The sequence below is a fragment of the Lactuca virosa genome, chromosome 2, assembly GCF_052849685.1.
Source record: "Lactuca virosa cultivar CGN04683 chromosome 2, Lactuca_virosa_CGN04683_v6, whole genome shotgun sequence".
Taxonomy (NCBI): Eukaryota; Viridiplantae; Streptophyta; class Magnoliopsida; order Asterales; family Asteraceae; genus Lactuca; species Lactuca virosa.
The window spans coordinates 219,577,502-219,595,341 of NC_136427.1; the positions used below are offsets into that span (position 1 = coordinate 219,577,502).

The 17,840-nt window shown below is 31.4% G+C and overlaps 2 protein-coding genes across 3 annotated transcripts; one reads left to right on the forward strand and one right to left on the reverse strand.

Annotated features, from left to right (window-relative positions):
• Window positions 1-6,057: 6,057 nt before the first annotated feature.
• LOC145160247 (glycine-rich domain-containing protein 1-like) lies at window positions 6,058-9,074 on the forward strand. 2 transcript variants are annotated; one of them, XM_079079368.1, is made up of 5 exons: window positions 6,058-6,298; window positions 6,748-6,911; window positions 7,006-7,123; window positions 7,215-7,904; window positions 7,980-9,074. In XM_079079368.1, the coding sequence occupies exons 2-5, from the start codon at window positions 6,754-6,756 to the stop codon at window positions 8,802-8,804; spliced, it is 1,791 nt and encodes a 596-aa protein (XP_078935494.1). In that variant the 5' UTR covers window positions 6,058-6,298; window positions 6,748-6,753; the 3' UTR covers window positions 8,805-9,074. The 2 variants fall into 2 exon arrangements, with proteins under 2 accessions (XP_078935494.1, XP_078935495.1); XM_079079369.1 differs by lacking the exon at window positions 6,058-6,298 and having other exon boundaries at window positions 6,746-6,911.
• A 1,397-nt stretch (window positions 9,075-10,471) lies between these two features.
• On the reverse strand, window positions 10,472-13,136 carry LOC145160248 (Homeodomain-like superfamily protein). The gene is made up of 4 exons (XM_079079370.1): window positions 12,658-13,136; window positions 11,646-12,211; window positions 10,770-11,554; window positions 10,472-10,696 (listed from the first exon to the last, which is right to left on the reverse strand). Exons 1-3 carry the CDS (start codon window positions 13,022-13,024, stop codon window positions 10,802-10,804), a joined length of 1,686 nt encoding a protein of 561 aa, XP_078935496.1. The 5' UTR covers window positions 13,025-13,136; the 3' UTR covers window positions 10,472-10,696; window positions 10,770-10,801.
• Window positions 13,137-17,840: the final 4,704 nt, after the last annotated feature.

Sequence of the window (17,840 nt, forward strand, 5' to 3'; positions counted from 1 at the left end):
TTAATGAATTAAATATTTCAGAAGAATTAAAAGAACAAATTAGAAAAATTATGTTAAATTCTGATTCCGATTCTGATTCTAGTTTTTCCGATTTTCAAGAAAATGATTTAAACATCTTAGAACAAAATACTTCAAGTTCGGAAGATTCTGATATATGCAAATGTGTTGGAAAATGTAATTGTAATTATTCAATTAATGTCCTTACAAACAATGACAAAGATCTTTTAAAAAATTTGGATTCCATTAAAGATAAAAATATCCAAGAACTGTTGATAAAACAAATGCTTAATAAGAATGAAAATTCTGTTTCAAATAATACAAAATTTTTTAATTTAAAAGACATATATGAAAGATTTTCTAAAACAAAACCCATTTCCATCAAGAACTTCAAGAAGAATTAAAATTAGTTAAACAAGACATAAAAGAAATTAAAGGCAAAATTATAACTCTTGAAAAGGGAAAAAATATTATTAATTCACAAAATAATGATAATAAAGATGAAAAGGTTATCGAAAGAATTATAAATGATCAAATTTCTCAAAAATGGAATACTCAAATAACTTTAGTAAAAAATAATTTTAAAATGGATATTACTGCTCTAATTGATAGTGGTGCTGATATGAACTGTATACAAGAAGGTTTATTTCCCACTCAATTTTATGAAAAAACTTCTTTTAGGCTTACTGGAGTTGAAGGAACCAGTTTAAAAATAAATTATAAAATTTCCGATGTTCATATTTGTAACAATCAAGATTATTGTTATAAAACTCATTTAATTTTAGTAAAAAATCTTACTTCTCCTTTAATTTTAGGAACACCTTTAATTACTAAATTATATCCTTTTATGGTTCAAGATGATGGAATTATTACTAAAGTTTTTGGAAAAGAAATTATGTTTAAATTTTGTGAACCTCCGTCTTATTCAACTATTAATATTCTTAATTATAAAACAAAACAAGCAAATTACCTTATCAATGAAATTAATGATTTTCGTATACATAATCAATTACAAGATAAGTATATTCAAGACAAAATTATAGCTTTAAAACAAAAGTTTGAAAATAATGTTTGCTCAAATATTCCAAACGCCTTTTGGAACAGAAAACAACATATTGTCAAATTACCTTATATTAAAACTTTCAATGAAAAAGATATTCCTTCAAAATCAAGAGCTATTCATATGAATAATGAATTAGAAGCTCATTGTAAAAAAGAAATTCAAGATTTATTGGACAAAAAATTAATTAGACCTTCTAAATCTCCTTGGTCTTGTTCAGCTTTCTATGTTATGAATGCTGCTGAATTAGAAAGAGGATCACCAAGATTAGTTATCAATTATAAACCTTTAAATAAAGTTTTAGATTGGATTAGATATCCTATTCCTAATAAAAGAGATTTATTGAAAAAACTTTATGATTCAAAAATATTTTCAAAATTCGATATGAAATCTGGGTTTTGGCAAATTCAAATTCATGAAGAAGATAAATACAAAACATGTTTTAATGTTCCTTTTGGACATTATGAGTGGAACGTTATGCCCTTTGGTTTAAAAAATGCTCCTTCTGAATTTCAAAACGTTATGAATGATATTATCATTCCTATAAACAGTTTTTCAATTGTTTATATTGATGATGTTCTTATTTTTTCAAAATCTATTGACCAACATTTCAAACATTTAAATCAGTTTTATGATTTAATTTATAAAAATGGCTTAGCTGTTTCAGCTAAGAAAATGCATTTATTTCAAAATGAAATTAGATTTTTAGGACATAACATTGTTAATAATACTATTAAACCTATTATAAGAAGTTTAGAATTTTCTAATAAATTTCCTGACGAAATTATAGATAAAAAACAACTTCAACGATTTCTAGGATGTCTAAATTATATTCATGATTTTTTCAAAGATTTAGGAACTCTTTGCAAACCTCTTTATAATAGATTAAAAAACAATCCAGAACCTTGGACTCAAGAACATACTAATATTGTTAAACTTATAAAACAAAAAATTCCTTCTTTACCTTGTTTAAATTTACCACATCCTTATGCTAATATCATAGTCGAAACTGATGCTAGTGATATTGGATTTGGAGGTATTTTAAAACAAAAATTATCAAATTCTTCTGAAGACCAATTTGTTCGTTTTTATTCAGGTGCTTGGAATAATACTCAAAAGAATTATTCAACTGTTAAAAAAGAGATTTTAAGTATTGTTTTATGTATTACTAAATTTGAAGATGATTTATTTATGAAATTTTTTTTATTAAGAATTGATTGTCAATCTGCAAAATCAATTTTAGAAAAAGATGTTAAAAATATTATTTCTAAACAAATCTTTGCTAGATGGCAAGCATTGTTGGGCAATTTTGATTTCGATATTGAATTTATAAAAGGAGAAAGCAATTCATTACCAGATTTTCTTTCTCGTGAATTTTTGCAGGGAAAATGAGTTCATCGTCTTCCTCTAAGATAGAAGACAAGAAACCAATTAATCAAAAGCTTGTTCCTTTCTCAAGTCAGAATCGTTTTTCTCCATTAACTCCAATTGCAAAAAATTCTCAACTTTATTCAAATATGCTACAATCAAAACTAGTCACTCCAAACATTTCTCCAGTTCAATCAATTAGCCCTTTTTCAAAACCTATTCCTTCTGAAACACAACTTTCAACAACTCCTAAACCTACAAATAAAGCCCCTTATGTTCTCAATCCAAATCTCTTGAAAATCCAAATACTTGAAGATTCTCAAATTCTTAAGCTTAATCAAGGTTTTCATGTTCTTACTGAACACCTCTTTGGTCGAGGAAAAACCTTTCATGAAAACTCTTACAAATCTCGAGAATATTATCAAACCATTCTACAGGAATCTGGATCTGTTCAGATTGATCACCGTTCTAATAATAAGGAAGGATCTATTGATTTTAGCAAAGCCCGAATTCTTAAAATCATTTCTCCAGAAAATTGGTCATCCAATCTTTCCTTCGAAAAACCCCTTTATCAATTCCCTGCTTATCCAAGATATTCATATTATGATTACCAAGAAGCTTGGACTAAAGCATTTTTTCTTCGAAACTATTCTCATTCATGGTTCATTTTCTTTGATAAAAATTTCACCTGTGAATACCCCAGATGGTTTGTCAATTGGTATCGTTATATGGGACTTGTTCCTATTTGTTTACCCACTGAAATTCTCAAAGGCTTTTCTAAATTCAAAGAACTATTTATTCAACAAATCCCAGAATTTGAATATTTGTTACAATTCACCATGTTATTCAAAGTTCCATGGATCATGTCCTGGACATTCTCTTATCAAGAAGCAACAGACTTCAATCCCCCTTGGCTCAATAGACAATTTCGTCTAAAATGGTGGGATAAAGTCACAATTTCTCAGGCAAACGAGCAGGCTGTTTTCAATCATTATCAATCAATGTATAATCAAAAGCCAGAAATTGAAGCAAATCTTATCAAGAGTCTATCTTCTCCAGATGCTAATCTTATTAGCAAAATTCGTGCCACTGCAAATTCTTCCCCTGAAGATCTACAATAATTACTTCAAGAAATTCGCAATTCTCCAACTAATTCAGAACATTCTCCCACATCTGTCAAAAATAATTTTCAAGATGCTCAAGATCCTTTTGATGATCCATTTGCAGATTAATTAAATTTTTAATTTTGGTGTTATACCTTCAATGTAAGGTATTCTTTCATTTCGTATTTCACCCTCTACCATGTGTTTGTTATTCAAAGGGGGGTAGTACGTGTTATCAAATTGTTCAACTATTATCAATTATACACTGTGTGAGTACATCAATTATCAATTATACACTGTGTGAGTACATCAATTATCAAAAATATTATCAAGTCTTCTGCAGAGATAAGATGCTAAATTATTGCACGAAAACAAACAACTTTTACAAAGATGAAAGAAGATGCTCCATTATCGCCAAAGAAGATTTTTCATTATCAAAAGATGACAAAATTTGATGCCAATTTGTCAAAAGCTTTAGAGTTTTGTCTGCCTCAACTACACTCCGACAAATGCAAGTTGATTCAATAATTCTCAAGACTGATCCGGTAATCCTTCGGTTTCCCGTTTCAAGATGTTTCAAGACTTCAAGACTCCTATATATTGAGGAGATATGTTTTAATTAGAATCATCTCTAAGTTCTCTAAAAATCCCTCTTATAAAATTTCTCTCAAATGTTTAGTTCATGTCTAAGAAAAGAGTTCTCCTATCTACTTCTAGGTGTTCAAAATCTTTAGATTTTCAAATCATACTTGCTCCAGACGGATGCTCTGATTGTAATTTAAAAGAAGGTAATATATAAAGAATTTTATTCAATTATTGTGTTATCTCTGTTATCACTATGGCAATCTCTTTTCGAGTTATTCTAACTATTAATTCTACAAGATTTGAAATTTTTGTTAAAATAATACTTGCATTTAATAATAATCAAATCAATCAAATTCATGCTTGAAATATTTAAATAACTTTTGTTCTTTTATCATGTCTGATTCAAAGATACAAGCTAATCGTCATTATTATTGTAATCAATTAAAAGCTTTACAAGTTCTAATCTATAATCATAAGTTTATAAGCAAAGATAGAAAACAGTTTTATAAAATAATGTATGATTTTTATCATCAAAAAATATCTGAAACTACTTGTTAATTATAGAACCAAAAAACTACATAATGGTATATATATATATATATATATATATATATATATATATATATATATATATATATATATATAAGTATTACAATTTTTGATTTTTATTTTTTAAAATCTATTGTTTGAAGTTTAAATTTTATACTTTATCTTTTTGTTTTATATGAAAACACTTTAATAATTAATATTAATATTTAAAAATAAAGTTCACATCAAGAAGAAAAGAAGCAACACATTTTCAGCCGCCTACCGATTAGCAAAGTAATGATAAAGATTGATTGGGGTTGTTGGATTTCAATCGGGATTAAGTTTTGGTTAAGATTAAAATTCAATGTAAAGACATTCTTAGGCCTTCTCTAATGGGCCACTATATCACAAAAATAGAGGTCAAATTCTTTCCAACCGACCTTCAAAAACACCTTCAATTTAGTGTGAGTGGATAGTGACGGCCATATATAGCGGGCCACTTTCAACACCAAAACCCCTTTTTCACTATATAATAATATTATATATTCATCAAGTAATTCCCAAACTATTATATACCTTATATTCTATATTATTTATTTATAATAACTAATATATTTGTTATGAATTTTGATATTTTCCAAAAAAATCAAAAGGCTGTTACGTCTCGTTCTATAGTTTTGACGTTAATTGAATTTTGTGTAATGCAAAAATAAAGATATTATAAATACGACAACCTTAAACCTATATTATTAGTAGATATTTGTATATTTTAATTTTAATAATTAACTATATTATACATTAGTAAAACTGATAAAAAAATATAGATAATTTTAAAGAATTTGCTATTTTATTATTAAAATAATGAATGTATATATGTTTTGGTGTGGTTTTTAGTGTATGGTTGGAGTTGAAAATATATTTGGTGTTAAAAAAATCACCATTTTAATGTTTTTTTTTTTTTTTTTTTTTGCATGTTATGGTTGAAGTTGCTCTTCGACGAGAAATACCAAAAACAACTAATCATTAAAAAAGACGAAACAACAATAATAGAGAGATAACAATAGGAATAGACAATGTTTACCATAAAAAAACCAAAAACAATTATATAAAAACTGAATCATTCATTTTATAAATAGTAATCAACTGCGTCTATAAATTATTTAACATAAAGGTGTTGTCTTCGACTTTATCATTTGTATAAATTATTAATTTTAGTTTTAATAAGTTTTGTGTCACGATCAATCATATATTTCAGCATAGGAAACGTTCTGAAATGATTAATGTCTTTTTCCATCTTATTATCTTTTATTATACAAATCCAATAACTAAAACCAGTTGAATTAATTAAAATTTAATAACTAATAATAATAATATCATCATAGAAAATAGAAATACAATCTCTCTTCTTGTACTTGTTAGACTGTTAGTACATAATTCTGATAATAGCAAGCAAACGTACAATTAGTACACTTTTGTGTCATGAAGAAAGAGTGTTATCTACATATCTTGCGTACACGAAACTTATAACGAATATACAAAACACCTTCAATTCGGAAAAATTGAATTGGGTTCAATTTGATCAAGCAATCGGAACCTGCAGACGTTGCCGGCGCTTTTCAACTGCGATCATCTTCTCAGGGACTCTTTTCTTCTTCAGGTAACCAGTCGTCACAAATTTCACTCGATCACGATGACTGATTGATGCTTAACCAATAATGACTGTATTATAATCGTGACTCATCCTGCTTCTATTTAACGTTGTTTTTTTTATCATTCTCTTTCAAAATTTCATCCAAATATTAAAACTATAGTTAATGCAATTCGGAATCATCCTAATCAAAGATCATTGTTTCCGAAGGTGTTCGTTAGATGAGAATTAGATCTTCATATGTACTTCAGTCCAATTTCATTTAACAGGTCATCCTATCTTTGTTTTGGAAGATTTTAGCATTACTTCAATGATATACTGTTTAATCTCGTGATCGATTATTCCAGCTGAACTGAAATTGTGTGTATTTCGATTTCCAATATTCATTAAAACCATATTCAAACTTTTTGTTAGTCAAATTCATATGCTAACTGATCACATGATGGTTTGTTTTGTAGGTCAAAATGGTTATGGAACAAGAATCAGAGTGGAATGCAGCACAAAATATCACGATAAGTGAAGATCTTGTGTCTGCTGCTAAGCGTCACCTCCAATTTCTTGCTGCTGTAGACAGCAACCGTTGGCTTTATGGAGGCCAATCTTTGCAATGGGCCATCTACAGGTAAATAAATCATCATCGTCTGATGATAAATTGATAATACTTCATTTCATTTCAACCTTCTCTTTTACAAATCATCAGAGACACTCGATTTCAGGTATAACGCTTGCTGGCTTCCTTTGCTTGCTAAACATTCCAAGTCTCATGTCACAAAAGGACCTCTGGTTGTTCCTCTTGATTGTGAATGGGTTTGGCATTGTCACAGACTCAATCCTGTAAGTCTCTCAACTTAAGAACATTGGATGAAGTTTCTAGAATGTTCTGGAGACTAAAAATATAATATATTGTTCTTCATCTCTTATTCAGGTCAGGTACAAATCCGATTGTGAAGAATTTTATGGAAAGATTCTTGACAACCATCATGTTGCATCCTCTGTTGAAGGAATATCAAGCAAGGAAACAGAAGAAATATGGAACAAATTGTATCCCAATGAGCCCTATGAAATCAACTTATCACTTCCAAATACAGAATATGCAGAAAAGACCTACTATAGAGATGAAAAGCATACGAAATACAATCTTGTTTTAGCTATTGAAAGACAAGTCCCTTTCTTTTACCAGGTATCCAGACCCTATATGAACAACAATGACTTTCTTGAAGCAGCATTAGCCAGATACAAAGGCTTCTTGCATCTAATCAAGAGAAACAAAGAGAGATCCATAAGATGTTTTTGTGTCCCCACTTATGATATTGACCTAATCTGGCATACACACCAGTTGCATCCTGCTTCTTACGGTAAAGACTTGGTGAAATCACTTGGAAAGATTCTTGAACATGATGACACAGATCAAAAAAGAGGCAAAGGTCAGAAACTAGATGTTGGATTTTCTCAAACTATAAATCAATGGGAGGAGATGTTTGGTTCAAGGTATTGGAGAGCAGGAGCAATGTATAGAGGTACTCCACCTTCTCCTCTCACTACCACTCAAGTTATAACCAAAAAGGTTGATGGGTTTCAGAAATCAATCGATCTTCCTGAAGAAAATGTCATTGAGGTAATTCTTAAATAAAAGATGAGTGTTTCTTGATGATTTTTGACATTAAGTTATAACCAGATTGTGTTACTGCAGGTTGTATTGGAGATTGTAGAAATCAAAAACTTACCAAAGACCCATAAGAAAAAAGTTAGGGTTTTTTTCAGTAAGGCGCAACCTGATGGAATCTTTGATGTTAAAAGAAAAGTTAATATTCAGTCTGAATCTGGGAAGAAACAGGTTGCTACATTCCATTGTGAGGCTAGTGGATCTATTCTCTTTGAACTTGTTTCTGAATTAGATCCATCCAAATCAGGTGAAAGTGAAACTTTGGGTTGCTGTTTTATGTCTTTGGAAGACTTTTTTACCCCTGTGTTTAATCTGTGTGTGGAAAAATGGTTGGATTTGGTTCCAAGTTCTGGCATTGTTGATTCAGAGCCTATTTGTGTAAGAGTTGCAGCCTCATGCACTCCTCCTTTCTCAAAAAGCTCAACCTTTTCCACACTTTCCGGTAATGGACAGTTTGCTGTGAGCGGTGGTTGTGGTGGTGGATGTGGAGGTGGTTGTGGGAATATGGTGAAGGGTGGTGGATGTGGTAGTGGTTGTGGTGGGGGATGTGGAGGTGGTTGTGGGAATATGGTCAACAGTGGTGGATGTGGTGGCGGATGTGGAGGTGGTTGTGGTGGCGGATGTGGAGGCGGCTGTGGGAATATGGTTGAGGGTGGTGGATGTGGTGGTGGTTGTGGCGGGGGATGTGGAGGTGGTTGTGGGAATATGGTGAAGAGTGGTGGCTGTGGTGGCGGATGTGGAGGTGGTTGTGGGAATATGGTTGAGGGTGGCGGTGGTTGTGGTGGGGGATGTGGAGGTGGCTGTGGGAGTATGGTTAAAAGTGGTGGCTTAGAGGTAGCAGTTAATGCATAAGGGATAAAATAAGTGATCCTTGTATCTTGGGAAGTTTCTAAGTAATTGATGTGGTGCATAAATATAAATAAGTGTGCAAATGGTGTGTATGAATGCCAATGGTGTGTTGTATTATGCATTTTGTTATAAGTTATGTAATTATGTAACCATGGATCTCTAACACAAATCCTGGTTCATATATGTATGTAAACTGTGTTTGGACATGGCCTAATTAAAAGTTGGGTTAAATGCAAGAAATAGCAATGTACTTTCTATATATATTTTTTCTTATCATAGCATTGTACTTTTATTTGTCCTTATTACAACATTGTATTTTCAAATTCCTTATTAGAGCATTATACTCTATGAAGTAACCCCGTGATTTAAATTATGATGACGTGGCAAAGTTTAACATGCTTTTATGTCAAAAAAATAACAAATATGGTTTGGGATCTTGTTCTTTTTTGGATTATGGGACTCTTTTGCTGCCATGACTTCATATTTTGTTGAAGACTGTAAGCTTCCTCCATTATTAGAACGAACTAACTACTTATACAACTCATGGAGAGATATAAGGTAAATACAAATGATTTGTGTAAGATATTCAAAAACAAGTTAATGTTATAAAATGGCCACCAATTACCGTCAGTTTGCTCTTCAAGTTGGTCATCTTTTAATTGTGCTCAATAGACAATAAGACCAATAAACTTTTTTTCTATGTCTCATTACACCATTAGAAAAAAAAAGTAAGTACAATGTTACACTTGGATGGATTTTTTGAAGTACGATGCCTTAATAAGAAAAAAGTGAAGGTAAATTGTTGTAAAATAAAAAGTAAAAATAGGATGCTATTAAAGAAGGTTGTTGTTGTGCACTTTCGTGCTTTTGTGACATGCCATCCAATACTTGCTTTTGTTTTCAACTATCAGTTTTGGAATGGAGAAAAAATAAAGTAAAGTAAAATGTTATAATAAACAACTAAATGAAAGTACATTGCTACTTCTTGAAAGACAATTGAAAAGCTTATCAGATGCATGAGAAACTGGTGTAAAAAGAAATGGAATTATGATGCTATGTGGATACAAAATTCCATCATCTATTAAGTTATAGTTCTAATGTTATATGATCCTAAGACACATAGTATTCTTATAAACAGTCACTGGGTTTATTTTATTTCATGCATGAGTAACTTGTATTTGTGTGTAATTTGATTTCATCAATATGAGTTTGTATTACAACTCCAGATTATATGAAACTTATGTTGACTTTCTAATGTTTTCAATCCATCTCCACATTATATGAAACTGAAAGTACAATGATATAGTTGGATACAATTTTCAATGTACAATTGAAAAAACAGGAAATACAATACCTTAACAGAATTAAATTAGAGTAGAATATTATCATAAACACACAGTTATTTCTTTCATTTAGCCCTAAAAGATATATGCATAAGCATTCTATGCATAAATCGAGATCTTTTTTCTGTAAACTGTTTTTTTGAAACTGTACTTTTGTGAAAACGCTTAGAATGCATCCACCCAGTTGTAGCAATGTCATTCAAATGCAAACACATTTGACTTTTTCTAAGTATAATGTCCAAATAAGAAAAAAAAAATTAGAAGCCCAATGCTATAATTTGATAGATATTTCGAAGTAGAGTGTTGCAACAGAATGGAATGTAACCATTGGATAACATATTTAATTAGTGGTAAAAGTTAGTGAAAAAATGATGTGTCAATAGTTTTAATCATGTACAAAAACAGTAAATGAGCACATTTCTAGGTAGAAAGACAAGATCAATGATCAATGTACAAATTGTTTACACTTATTAGTAGTTAGTCTCTTCACCTAAGGCTAACAGACACCACCAATCCATTACACTCAACTTCTTCACCTTCATTTCTGAGAACCTAATTGCAACAACACAAAACCATATTTCAGTAAAAACAAACTTTAAATAAAAAAAAAAATTAGAAAATATACCTCTTCATCACCCTCAAAGTTAACTGAAAAACCTAAACTTGACCACCACCACCATCATCATCATCATCATCATCATCATCTCCAACAATACACTCATCCTCAAAAATATCAATCAAAGCCATTCCCTGTTTAAACTCAAACTCATTAATAGCATCTCTAGCACCAAAAACCAATGCATTTTTTGCAACTTTAATCGCATCCTTTCTCTTTTCAGAACTTCCACCTTTCACCCCTTCACTTCTGCTACTATACTTTTCAGCCTTTTTACTCGCCACCTTCCTACTAGCCTCCCTACAATGCAACTGATCAATATACTTTTCATGTAAAGCCTTATTCTTCACCTGCTTCAAAACAGGAGGGCTCACAAGTGTAGCACTTGAGCCACCACTAAATCTTGAAAGACTTTTTTTATAATGAGCTGTTGAAGAAGATCTCTTGAATGCTACATCCATGTCCAGGTGGCGTACAGGTGTCGTGAGAGAGGTTAAAGACTCTGTGAAAGTGGGTTCAAGAACTGAGAATAGGTCAGCTTCTGAATCTTGTTCCCCTTTATTAAACTGATTTTGTAACATGTGTCTTACGTTTCTTTGGATTACATGACTCTTTTGCTTATAAGATTTGGGCTTTTTAGTTGTGGGACTTGAAGAACTGAGAAATTTGCTTGCTGATAAAACCGGGTCTTGTGAATTTGGTAAGCGGGCCCGGGAACGAAGGCGAGGTGGAGGGGGTGTTAGGTGGCTTCCATGTACTTTGTCAAAACATTCCTGTGCAGATTTTCCAGGCACCTGTGTAATTAATTACAAGGAGTGATGACATCATCATTCATGGTGTATGTATGGATTTTATATTTAGGAATTATGATGAAAAGTGAATTACCAGTTTAGAAACTTTTTTCCAGAAGTGTGGGGTGGGCTTTGCTTGAAGGTAAGCTCTTTCCAATGCTGTTTCTTGATCTTTGGTCCAACCATGAGAAATTCCTGGAATGCCCTCGTGCTGATTTCTTTTTCTTTTAACCCCGATATTCTTTTGATTTTTCTTATTAATATCCTTCTTGTTCATGGGTTGTTGTTCATCATGCGATATACTAGGAGTTGTAATGGCAACTTCATTTTCATTTGCCATTTTAGCTATACTTTTTTTGGGTAATTCTTCATCCAAAGGTGGTTCTTCAGTGATTGATAAAAGTAAAGCTCCTTCATTTGGATTATCATCAAATGCCAAAGTTTGAAATCGGTCAGAATTATTCTCCCATTTTTTCTTACTGTTTTTCACTTTCTTCTTTAGCAATGTAGACTTACATCTTCTAGATATATTCGTATCCACTTGGGTTAATAAACAATCATTGCCTGTATTTCCAGTAAGACCACCATAGCTGGTCTTCTTAACATTTGTATCTACATCCCCATGAGAAGAGCTACGTGTTGCTCGCCTCTTGAATTCCCCTACATATTAGATTTCAAATTACATGGGAAGAAAATAACAAAAAAATATATGCAGGAAAGGAAAAAATAGTTCCACTTTCAAGGTGAAAAGGATAGAATCTACATTTCTTTATCATCATCCCAAACTTTGCAACAATAACTAGATTGAAAGAATGGTGGTGTTAGATTTGTAACTTCAACCATATCAATTCTGAATACAGGAATAACTACATTTGACCACAAGAATTAAACAATAGCTCTTTGGTCTTTACTATTAAAGTAGGGAAGAGGAAGGATAATGAAATCGTAAGTTAAGCATCTTGAATCAAGGAATTGCAGTTTAGTGAACTAGGGTTAATCTCAATTGAAACTCGTGGACCATTCAGAGCAAAAAAGATATGTAATTCGAATAACTAATTAGCTGAACCATTGCAAATAACACAAAATGAAAGTAAAAAAACGCTTACTGTTTCTCCGTTTTGAACTACGTGATGACTTTTCTTCAGTGCACTCTTCGGCACAAGGAGTCAGTCTGGTAGATCTTGTCGACCTAGCTTTCGAATTATCAGACCTTTTTCTGGCATTACGAGATTCACCAAGTTTCTGTGAACATCCTTCTGACTTAGATCCTAGGCTTCTCCCTCGGGAAGAAACCTTTACCTTTTCTGTGAAGTTGAGAGGAGTCGCTGAATAAGGGATTCGGGTCCTCCGTGGTTCTGGCTTAGGGGTTCTTGGGTCTTCAGGATCTACGAGCACAACTTGGAGAAATCTTGGAGATCTTCGGAGTGGATAGGCTGGCGTTCTATCCTTCTTCGATGAATTTTTCTGGGGCATTTTCACAAACACCTGGTGTACGTTTGCCACGAAGACTATGCGACGGAGTACTGGAGGAGTGGAGGGAAAATCGACTGTTCAAAGGGAAAGTGAAAGTGAAGACGAACGAATAAAACCTGGGCCTGAGGTTATTCAGCCCAATTCGTCTAAGCAATGGGTAATTGATAGTTTATATTTTATAACATTATATCAAATATTAATACGAGAGAAGAAGAAAAAAAAAAACTAAATTTATTAAGAAAATAGATTTAAATAAATACTAAGAGTTTTTCAAAAATAATCATAAATTTTATAAGTCTCAACTGTTATATGTTAAATTGACACGGTACTTAGGCTAAGGGGTGTGGTGCATTTTTTACCAATGGTAAAAAGGTGTTACATAGACGTCACGTCAACTTTCACATTTTTTACAATTTTCACATACAGACTAGGGTGTGGTAAATGGGTTGCCTATGAGTTTTTTTTTTTAATTTCAATAAAAATAAGAAGTTTTTTAAAAACCATACTAAAATTAAAAATAACATAAAATTAAAAATTACATTCTAGAAATAAAAATAACATGAAATTAAAAGTTACATTAAAAAAAACATCGAAATTTTATTTGCAGTTTAGCTAATATTTTCGCAAATCGATTGCTTCTAATTAATTTTTAACCATAATAATTAATAAACCAATTTTTTCCATTATTTATTCTACTCAATTTAGTTCTTGATGGCAACCCAAAAGGATCATGTTATTATTAGAAATATTATCAATAGTTAATGACTTTGGACACTCTTTCCTACAGTCTCTCACTTGGACAAGGTATCAACTATACGATATCTAATATTTCTCCAAAGTGGATCCTCTATCCCACAACCCTTTCAATCCGCTTTTATATACCAACAACCATACCGAAGATAACCACAACCTTGACAACCGAGTTCTCCGGATTTTACAGAGAAACTTAACTTGAACAACCACGACCATCAAAGAAGAAAGGAAAAAAAAAAACCCGCTCAAACATAAGGAAAGGTGATTTAGACAAAGGAGAAAGAATTGAATTTAGCAATGACGTGGAATTTCGGCTTCCCAAGACCCCATCGTTGGAAATGCTCAAACAGTAAATTGTTGAAAAAAAAAGTCTTAACCGTTTTCTATGGGTTAGTGGGAAATGAAAACTGAAATCTCGACCAAATTACTTCGAATGACATTATATGAGTTTGAAAATTACCGAATTCAGCGGAATTTACAACAACGTCACCAACTTGCATAAAAGTGGGTCTAACGACTTCGACGTCTTCAACGTGGCCATGTAACAATACGAAAAATTAACACCAACCCGCAAAGCTTTTTCCTATGTCGAACCTTGGCTAAAGTTGAAGGATTTTCCAAAATGGGACGTAGTAAAGAATCGACTTCTCTTTTGGTTTGAAGCGTACGAGAAATGTCGATGGACAACACAATAACAACAATCGAACGACCGGACACACATCAACATCAACCTAGGTACAAAAACCAAAATAGGTGGTTTTCTACTTTTACCACGCATAACACGTAATTGTTATTGAAGTTTGAATTCTCAAAATTACTCTTGTGTCCATGTAAATTAGGAGAGAAAAGACAAGAAAAACAAATATTGATTGAACATGACACAATTGAGGAAGATGAATCATGTTGTATCAAAGATTCAAAGATTATTTTTCAATGTAACTACTCACTAGTCATACATCATATGTGATTGAGAAATAGACACTACCTTTGATTTCCATCATTACTACCTAATTTTCTACTCATACAAGGATTTCCACTCTTGTCATTCAATGGTTTTCTGGGGTTTGCTATAATTATATTCTATTTTATCTCTTATTTGGGATGCAAATACCTAAATAATATTTTCCAATCAATGTACTTTTTATCATATATTTCATTTCCTATGTACAAAAATTATGTTTGATTTGACGTAGAATTAATGGCTTTATTTCTTTAAACAAAAATATTTAATTCTTGATCAGAGTTTCAATACAAATGAAATTTAAAAAAACAAGGGTGTGAAGATAAACTATAAAACTGTTTTATGCATCTAGATCAATATCATCGTTGAGATGGAACAAAACTGTATCACCACCAAAGGACAACTAAATTTTTTTGAATAATTAGCTCACTGTTTGTAGTAATGCCGCTATCTATGTTCATATTGTCAAATTCTAATGTTTTTTAACCTCTCCTGAAGCCCGAGAGCTTAACCGGGCTCAATAATATTTACACTTTTACCTTTTATTTTATTCAAATTTACATAATCGAGCCGAATGAAGTCGAGCTCGCAAGCTTTATCGTATATTTATTGGAATTTGATGTGATTTTATTTTCTTAATAACTAATTGAGTTGAGTCGAGCCGGATTCGAAAGTGTCGTTTATTTTATTGAGATTGGGCCTGAACTTGAAATTAAGGTTCACGTCGAGCCGAACTCGAAAGTGTTGATTACTTTGTCAAGATCGAGCCTTGCCTTGAAATTAAGACACGAATCGAGTTTCAAGCTTGAATTTTTTAGTTGAGTCGAGTTTCGAGCTTCAAAGTACTTGACTCAACTTGATTACAACTTCATCTTTAAATCATTATTTACATCGTTTATAAAACAATCAAACACCAAAGAGCTAGCCCATCGGTTTCAGATGTGGTGGAAATGTGTCCTTCCCCAAAAGGTTGAAGGTTCAAGTCTGATTGTACACACATGAGTAGATTTCGAAGTAGGATTAGTAGATGTGTGTTAGCCGTTCTAAAAATAAAAATCTTTATAAACAAACACACACAATGGAAAACACATTGCATTTCTTTAACTCACCACACTGGACAATATAACATTCATTAATAAATGTTATGATAAAATAAAAGAATGTAATATATTGATAACCTTAGAACAAAACAAACAATTCTAGTAGAACCCCTATCTCAAACTGTCGTGGATTTCACCACCTCATGCTCAGGTGGTATGTATTACACCATAAACACGAGTACCGCATACAAGGTTTGCAAGCCATAATCAAGTCAACACGTTCTCTATTTCAAACATGATATTTATTTTTCACTCCTTAATGGGATTGATTGTTTTTTATGTAAGGATTCTTGAAAGCATTTTGGGCCTAACAACCTAAGATTGGGAAGAGCTTACATTTGTTTCGACATATTATATGATAAATCCGTAGTCACCTTTGGGTTTGCTTTCATGGTCACACCCATATGCAACAATTTGAGACTTGTACTTGATTATCTTTATCATTTTTAACCATCTTAACAAGTAAAATCCACAACAAAAGAAAATCATGAGGTTAAAGAAAACAACATATCACAGATGTCTATCAAAAAATCGCAAACAAACTAGGCTTGTGTGTATTTCGTACATTTTTAATGTAACAACCATCAAAGGTACATATTAAAATAACAGTATCAATTACAAATGATAATGATACTTTACATAAAGCTTACATTACTATTATTGGTAAAGCCGTAAAGATATATGAAATGACCATTGTGGTTGGTAGGCCCTGATCCCATGTGATGTTGGTGCACCCTTAGGGAACCTATACGGGCACCCCTCCGGGCTCCAACCGATGCCCCCTTTTGACGTCGCTTACCATCCGTACGTTTCCACCACCACTTTTCCACTATGCCGTTTTCTCAACTAAAAACAATTTTATAGTTAGCCTCTCAATATTCTACCCCAACAACTTATCTTTCATCCAATTTTGCAATAAATTGCATTCTTAATTAAATATAAATAATGCAACTTTTTACCAAAATTACGTCACAAATCACTTTTTACGACTACACAATATATATATATATATATATATATATATATATATATATATATATATATATATATATATATATATACGGTGAGGTTCAATAGAAAACAATTATTAATAAGGAACCAATGAACCAACCATTAACGTCGAAATTTAAAGCGATCAACGAACAAAGAATAGATGTACACTTGTATATTGGACATACATACACCGAATTATATACCATAAAACTCACATCTTTACCAAAAAACTCACATCTTTATCATATAACTTATTTCAAATTTCAAATTTCAAATCTAATACATATCTTGATTTATTTGAATTTTAAAAACTGAATTAATAGAGAAAAATTTGTGAGATTGACACGTGTCAATCTGGAAATAAAGTATAAATTTTTTGAACTGATATTTTAAAAAAATGACATGTGGTACAAGTTATTTTTAGTATATATATATATATATATATATATATATATATATATATATATATATATATATATATATATATAATCTTTTTTATGAGGGTACAAAATTAGGTAAACCTTTTCTGAAGACGATAGTGTTGGTACCTTTAGAGGACATTTCTTATCGGTACTCATTTGTGACCCTATTTGAAAAAGAAACTCACCTGTCACCAGATTAAATGACGTAGATGTCCAATTTTAGGCATAAAAATATCAAATATTTTAGTGATAACGTATAAAAGACTATTTATTTGGCCCAATAATTAAAAGTCTTGTTGTTAAGATGTATAATTAACTAAAATAAAGAATATTTTATGTATGAATATTTCACTTACAAAACATTTTTATGTTCTGTAATTTACCCCGTATTATGGTTAAATGGCGGATTTGGTATGGACTATCTAAGGGACAACTTATTCTTTTGAAAGGCTAACGAGTAAACTTTTTTTTTTTCTATAAAATTAACAGACTTTAATGACATCAAACATTATCTAACTTCTTATTTGGTTTCAGTTACATTAAATTCATGTAAAACAATTGTTATAAAATTGGTTTAATTTTAAATT

What these genes read in the sequence shown, in the direction of transcription:
- LOC145160247 (XM_079079368.1), top strand. Translation starts at nt 6,754, where the DNA reads ATGGTTATGGAACAAGAATCAGAGTGGAATGCAGCACAAAATATCACG. An exon ending in TTGCAATGGGCCATCTACAG is followed by an intron (nt 6,912 to 7,005) that starts GTAAATAAATCA and finishes ACTCGATTTCAG; the next exon opens with GTATAACGCTTGCTGGCTTC. An exon ending in CTGAAGAAAATGTCATTGAG is followed by an intron (nt 7,905 to 7,979) that starts GTAATTCTTAAA and finishes GTGTTACTGCAG; the next exon opens with GTTGTATTGGAGATTGTAGA.
- LOC145160248 (XM_079079370.1), bottom strand. Translation starts at nt 13,024, where the DNA reads ATGCCCCAGAAAAATTCATCGAAGAAGGATAGAACGCCAGCCTATCCA. An exon ending in TAGTTCAAAACGGAGAAACA is followed by an intron (nt 12,212 to 12,657) that starts GTAAGCGTTTTT and finishes TCTAATATGTAG; the next exon opens with GGGAATTCAAGAGGCGAGCA. An exon ending in GGAAAAAAGTTTCTAAACTG is followed by an intron (nt 11,555 to 11,645) that starts GTAATTCACTTT and finishes TTAATTACACAG; the next exon opens with GTGCCTGGAAAATCTGCACA.